General features: G+C 45.3%; 1 protein-coding gene across 1 annotated transcript; it reads right to left on the bottom strand.

The window, feature by feature from the left end:
- Positions 1–720: 720 nt before the first annotated feature.
- On the bottom strand, positions 721–5,988 carry LOC149366033 (uncharacterized). Its single transcript, XM_089547788.1, has 4 exons — positions 5,843–5,988; positions 4,372–4,588; positions 2,822–3,012; positions 721–1,041 (listed from the first exon to the last, which is right to left on the bottom strand). Exons 1-4 carry the CDS (start codon positions 5,892–5,894, stop codon positions 830–832), a joined length of 672 nt encoding a protein of 223 aa, XP_089403914.1. The 5' UTR covers positions 5,895–5,988; the 3' UTR covers positions 721–829.
- Positions 5,989–7,416: the final 1,428 nt, after the last annotated feature.

Here is a 7,416-nt window from a genome sequence, read left to right on the forward strand (position 1 = left end):
TTTGCGTTTCCGACAAACTGCTGTTGCACTACTAGCCTCCGTCAGGATACCGTTACATGACAAAGTGCAAGTTCCCACCCGACTTACCCTCCAAAAAAATTCAGGGGGCACTTTGACTCTCTAAAGTGCGTAGAGGCAAAAGCGTTTTCTGCACCACTTTGTCAATGTGACACTGGTGACGTCACACATAATTGATGACGAAGTAATGACAAATGACTAATTAATGACTAATTACTGATCAATGACTAAGTACTAATTGACTGGTAATTAATGACGCTTAAGCTTTGCCTTTAGGAGTGGAACGCAACAGCGTGTTGTAGCGCTGCCAAGCAGTCCATGGAACACCAATGCCTTGCCCTTTAAATGCAACGCTTTTTGAGGAAAGGAAATCCCAGTAATTCTCTGTCATCTGGACACCTTACACTATACAGGAAGGGAGGAAGTGGGAGTCAAAGAAGAAAAAGAAAGAGGGGCTGTAATGAAGAAACTGAAAATTGTATTTGATGAAAGGAAATTATGCAGTAACTGTCTCACATATCTCGGGTGTCATCAAAACCGCTGCCCACACAGCTGTCACACAGCTGCACATGCACATGGCTGCCCAGACACAGCTGCTATCGACAGTATGAGGCATTAAAGACTTTCGCCTTAAAAGAAAACTCTGCTCACCGCACCTGGCAACGTATGTGCACGGCATCCCCATTCTAAGCAGCGGAGATTGGCGCAACTTTTTTATTCTGCAGATTTCGGAGAAACTGCCGCGCTCCTGCATTCATCGGAATGAAACTATGGCCCCGCTTGTGAATCCACTCTTGACTCGTGCGTTGGTTCAGGGCAGAGGGAGTTTTGTGCCCCTGACAGACCTTTCAAGGGCTTCCCTGTATGCCACCAGGAGTACGTTGGACAGGGCAGACAAGACACACTTGCTGGCCTCCTTGTCGAAGGTGGCCTGGCGTGCTGCATTGAGGCTGAGCTTGGGTGAGGTGCCCACAGCGAGGGTGAACGGCTGCAGGGCCCAGGTGCGCACCCTGGGCACACCACCTGTAAAGGCCGATACGCACAGTGCGGTCACTCACGATTCCTTGGCGACGCTGAAGACTAATCAAAGCCATTTATGTCGACAGATATACTAATATACAGATATATGACAGAAACGTGGCGGCTAACAGAGAGGGTTCAGCTTAAGTTAAGGACAACGCGGCGAGCTATGGGAAGAAAATGAGAGATGCAAAGTTAAGAGACAGGAAGAGGGCAGAGTGGGTCAGGGAACACACGTGGGTTAAAATAACATCCTAGTTGAAATCAAGAGGAAGAAGTGGGTCTGGGCAGGGCATGTAATGCGAAGGCAAGATAACCGCTGGTCCTTAAGGGTAACGGAGTGGATTCCAAGAGAAGGCAAGCTTAGCAGGGGGTGGGAGAGAGTTAGGTGGGTGGATGAGATTAAGAAGTTTGCGGGGATACGGTGGCCGCAACTGGCGAAGGACAGGGTTAATTGGAGACATGGGAGAGGCCTTTGCCCTCCAGTGGGCGTAGTCAGGCTGATGAGGGTACTGTGCACTAATTTACAAAGGGCCTCTCTCACTGAAAACTGAGCTTTCTTGAGCTAGAAAAGGTAAAACAAAATACAGGTGTTGGCATCACTGGCTGTTCTCGCAAGAAAACTGCGGTGAGGTAAGGACTGTTTCTTGCGTGCAGATATACCCGAGGCTAAGTTAGGCTAGGTTACCCCACCATACAATTCCCAACAGTGATCATGGATTCGTTATCGGTGTTACGGTCACGAGTTTGAACTGATTTTGTGAAGAAGTTGGCGTAAAAAATTGACAAGAAGTTTGCGCTAACTTCTTCACAAAATGGATCACCGATTAGCCTGGCAGCTTGCTCTCCTGAGTTTGAACTCAGTAGCGAAAAAATTTCTAAATCCAATTTTTTTTCACCAATGAATGTGGTTTTTAGTTCCAAACACTAAAGTAGCTAGAAAGATCCACAAGATTGATTTTTTATTAGAACATAAACAGGATGAAGTTCAGTAATGGTACACAGGGGGAATTTTCCCCTTTTTAAGGAATTTTCGGTCTTAAACTGGGCCTAAAGAGAATTTTTTTCGAGTTTATGGGGAATTTTTATCATCAGGAAAAATTTTTTCAGCCGAATTTATCAAAAACTCCCTCGATAAACTCCTGCGCTACAACCCTAATTCACACCAAAGAACAACAAGGGTCAATTGAAAGAACACTGCAAAATAACGTCAAAAATGCAGATTTCTGCAAACTGCCGCAGGGAAAAGCTCCTAAAAAAGGGAGTTCTCAGTCTTAAGTAAGGGAAATTTAGATAACGGCATGGAAAATAACTGATAGGGTTGCCCTCAGTGCCATCTAAGGATGGATGTATCGTTGTTTGTCATGATAAAATGCAGGAAGGGCTCGATTAATTATTGATGCACTGTGTCTTCCAACAAGACTTGCTTTGAAAGATAGCAATGTAGATAAGAGAACAAATCTGGGTTAATAAGAGCTTACATTAGGGAATGCGAATAAGCTTGAGCATTACACATTATGCATAAACGGTCTGTTGGAGTGACGGAGTGAATAGCAACGATGGCAACAATGAGTTGCAAGAGGGGATGAGACAGGAATTTGCTGCAGGATGGTGGCCGCAGCTAGATGAATACAAGACCAACTGATATCACTTGGGGGAACCTATGCAGGCAGAATTTCTGCCTGAAGTGTGCAAGTGTTCGAAGAAGAACTTCAACGGAGGAGAGGTCCTGCCTCCTTGAGGAGTGTGTGAGCTTCATAATTATTCATACAAACTTTGGTACCTGGCGTCGAGGTGACCTCGAGGAGCGCACTGGCATTAACGGGCATGGCTTGCAGCACGATGGTCCGGTTGGTGTTGAGCAGGCTGTCACCCTTGGCCGAACCAGCATACGAGAGGTGGGCATTGTCCAGCGACACGTAGCAGCCGAGAGTCACGTTCAGGCCCAACCAGCCAGGTGCCGAACACTGACCCCTGGAGAGAAACCATGTTGTTCTGAAACTCTGGCAGTCACTGAATAATCCCAAAAGGCCTGAAGGTGCAATCTGAACAACTATCGCCATCGAATCCAACCTAACCGAACACTAATCGCCATCACTGAAGCGCAGCGTCGGTCGCACTCGATGTGCTTTCTCCGGTGGCGTGGCTATGGTGTTGCATGAGATTTGAGGAGCGAGGGTAAGAGCGCAACCTCTTCCTTGCATTCATATTGGCGCGCGGCGAGCAACCTGTTTCTTTACCAGCAGAAATTGGGTTTGCACCGATCATGTCTTTCACTAGTTTATCCGCCAGAATACAAACAATACAAACAAGGTGAAGAATTTCGCTTGCTCTTGATGCCGAACACCCTAGTGCGAATGTACAGTCAGTGAACGTTCAGGTTGGAATCGCCCTTTTCGTGGACATGAACAATGGAGAACATTCATTCTTAGCACTACGTTCAGCGTTCCTGGAGCTGCCCTGGTGGACAGTAGAGTCATGAGAGAACAACAGGGTTTTTGCAGCATCTGTGACTAAGGAAAAAAAAAAAAAAATGTAAATCTTTACGAAAAGTGAAATTAATTTGGTTATAAAGAGCCAGATTTTTTTCCCCCCACCCACCAAGCTTTGTCAGTTACAGTTGGCTCAGCCCGTAACATGCATAATTGATGACATGGGTTGCAAAGCTCCAGTCTTCAACAATTCTGAGTATCTCGAGGTTAGTTTTGAGACTAAGAGATAATTATGCCACCTGCAGGTATAGGCACTAACTACTTGCTGTTGAGCAGTTTACCTCAAACCAGCTGTCATAACGGGTTTTCAGACATAAAGCCAGTCACAAATTTTTGCAGTGTGATTGAGCCTTGAGACTATGTCATGCCTCGGCAGCACATGCATATTTATCATAAGGCTACTTAGATGCTGCTCTTAGATTCAGTTTACAATACAGCAGAATCTCGATGATATGATTACGGTAGATACAAATCAGTGAAATTATCTGGCCAGAGTGCATTGTGTACAATGTGCAGAGTCTCGGGTGTTCCGTTAGCCATAAGGTGTTCAATGTGAATGCATTTCTCACGATTCTGGATATGTATTTTCTTTGCTTTCGATGATACAAATATTTTTCACGACCCCGTGATATTCGCATCATTGAGGTTTTATTGTAATATTATAGAGCTTCTGAGACGCTTTTGTTATGGCTGGTTCTAGCTCAATGGTATTGCAGGTGAACGGACACCTGGTGTATTTATTTTTATATTTGCCGCACACTTTCTCAAAGCTAATAATTGCTAATCTGTGTTCACCCTGCCTTCAGGCCGCACACTTGTGCTGAATTTTTTAGTGACCTACCTCCGAGCAAGACCAGGAATGACGAGCCCCAACAAACGGCCGCCATGCAGTTCTACGTTGACATCGCGGTTTGTGACGGATGTGCTCGCCACCTTGAATGCACAATTGGGCACGCTGGCATTCTCCAGCCCCAGGCTACGGGCATATAGCGGCACCAGGGTTGAGAACAGACCGTCCGCATACAAGTTCGAATCAATCGGGCTTCCAGCCTGTGACCCTGCACCATTAGCAAATAGGGGACAGTTAGTTAGTTGGGGTTACTGGGCTGAGGGGGAAAAACCAGACCGATGAAGACAAGGATTCAACAAAGTAAGAGGTTGTGACCTATTCAGCAGCGAACTACATCAGCGGCAGTGAACCAAGCAGCAGCATTATGGTCAACTGGAAGCAGTGAATATACGAGAAAAAAGGAATCATCTGACAGGATTTTAACTTCACAATACTGCAGGCAGCGCTACTGTCCAGGCAGGAGAGGTTACAAGAGGACGGCCTTTACTGAGCACTCGAACATAGCGACATCAGCGCATTCGACAACAAATGAGGGCAGATAGGCCTTGACAGCAGACAGGAAATGCACGGACTAGCCATGCCATTAACTTTGCAGGGGAAAAGATATATCAATCAATGTAACTGCAGTAATGAACATTGTGATAGTTCAAGACTATCGAGGAACATTTCCAGGTGACGTTGATATTAGGGGATCACCGATGTTCACTTTGCTCATAAAATGTGCATCAGCTCTATTTTTTTTTTTTTCTCTGTCCTGCTACATACATAATTAGCACTCAGACAGTCAGTGTAAATTGTGGGCTGTTGTAAATGTCTTGAAGTAGTTGTAAATGTCTTGAAGTGGCTATAAGAGGCACCTTAGTGGAGGGCTCCGGATTAATTTAGACCACCTGGGGGTTCTTCAACGTGTGCTCACATCGCACTGCACATAGGTGCCTTCTCTGCATTTAGCCTCCGAGACGTGGCCACTGTCGTCGGGATTGTGCCTTTTTTGAATCCTCCACACATTTTTGTTTTGCAATATGGACAATCATCTAGCTAGACAAGCACATAAAGGCTCTCAAGTGTGTACAGGGTGCATCAAAAGTGTGCAGGCCACAGGATCTGGCTTTCAGCTGCGTACCAGGGAAATTTACGACACTCCCAAACCTTTAAATCTCTGTAGGGGGTAGGAGAAATATCTTCACTTCTGAGAACCATGAGAGCTTCATAGTTGTCTTAAATGTCACAATATACTGTTGGAAAGCAGACCCTGTGGCCTGGGAACTTACTGACACACTCTGTACCTGCTGGCATAATATAGCAGAATTATTAGGTTTTCCAATATAGAATTTCACATAACTTGTAAAACACAGTAAAGGGGGCACTGACACATCCGAAGCCTCACAGATTAAAAAAATAAAGGGGGGGGGGGGGGAGAGGGGCAGATTTCTTTAAGGCTATACAGATACTTGCTTCTCACCATTTATCAGCATGCAGACCAAGGGAATCAGACAAGGCAGCCGCCAGCTCATCTTCGCACTTGAGATAGGCAGCAAAAGTACAAGACGCCGACTACGGCACAGATCAAGACTGCACACAAGGAAAAAGAAAGTTGTAAAATGAAGGTGTTCTTGGGCGGTGTGCGCCGATTATGAATAGTTACTTAATAGAATGTTAACTAGTGATCTATGGGGGACCACGCTCTAAGTATACTGCCACATTAAACCCAGTTGATATAGTCGAGCCTGAAATAATTCTCGACGTGATTATCCATTAACTTGCTTAGAAAAAGACAGAATCTCGCAACTACTCATCAATCTTTGAAATTTACTAACTCGGCTCAAAAACGAAAGGCTGCTCATGACTCCATACTCTGACGCAGACTTTCAGGTCAAGGTGCCACATTACTCGTGCTCGGCCACACATTTTACGAGTATACAATTTGGGCTCTTTTGTGCTGCTTATCAATTTATTGTTTGCTAATGGATTGTTGCCTTCAATACGCCATCTGAAATTACTGTTTTGATGCGTAACCATGCGTCAACTATTTCCAGAAAAGCCATGTGGACGTACGTCACTAAAATGCTATGAATGCAGCACCATCAGATTAAGTGCATTAACGACCGAGTATATGTGGAATCTAAGGAACAAGGTGAAAGCAAATGTGTGCTACTAAACCACGGACTAGTGAAGCACTCCACAGCTAAATAAAGATTACAGCAAATTAAACTGTTCCTCTCAAAATGTGTGCCTTATTAAAGCTAATAGAATTTCTATCAATAAGATGCACAGAACCACTTTTGCCAAAAAGAAACAACACTGGTTGACAACCAGTGACGGTGACTTTGGTTTACCTAATGCAGGAGTGGCTTGACTGGAATATGACGTCCAAAGCCACAAGCTATGAATGCTTGCGACGAAATAATTTTGTGGCTCTTCAAGCTTAACAGCAATGAAATGGACTAAAGCAAGCACACTTCGTCTCCTGTCAGTACAAGCACTTCGTGCTGGTTTTTACAGAGTAGTTCATACTAGAAACACGCGCAGCAATTTTCGACCACTTGTAAAGGTCGCCCCCATATGTACTTATGTAAAGTGGCAAAGCTGGGAAGCTGCAGTACTCACCAGTGTCTCGCTACTGTCTGGGAAAAAATGGGCCTCCACTACGAGCTTTTGTGATCCGCCGGCAGGAAAGAGGCAGTGGTTGCACTTGGCATGATAATCGCCAGACGCGTCACTTTACGGCCCACCCATAAACCCAGCTGTCCGAGGCAAACAGATTACCGTGAAACAGGCGTGCAATGGGGCACACGCGTCAGTGACGTGTTGCAACGATGACAGCAGTGTTGAGGCATCTGGGTTGATGCAAGCCCTCACTGTTTTCAGTAGATAACGGGGCTCAGAGTTGCGGAGTCAACGTTTCAAATGCAAAGCTCTCTCGGTTGTGCATAAAAGTGATCCTACTAGACGCAGTCAGGCGTAGTCAGGCTGATGATGAATTTGATGTGCGTGAGATGTCAAGGTGGGTTATCTTCTCTCTTTTTTTTTTCTTTC

The sequence above is a fragment of the Amblyomma mixtum genome, chromosome 1 (assembly GCF_055824585.1).
Source record: "Amblyomma mixtum isolate Tamu chromosome 1, ASM5582458v1, whole genome shotgun sequence".
NCBI classification, from domain to species: Eukaryota; Metazoa; Arthropoda; class Arachnida; order Ixodida; family Ixodidae; genus Amblyomma; species Amblyomma mixtum.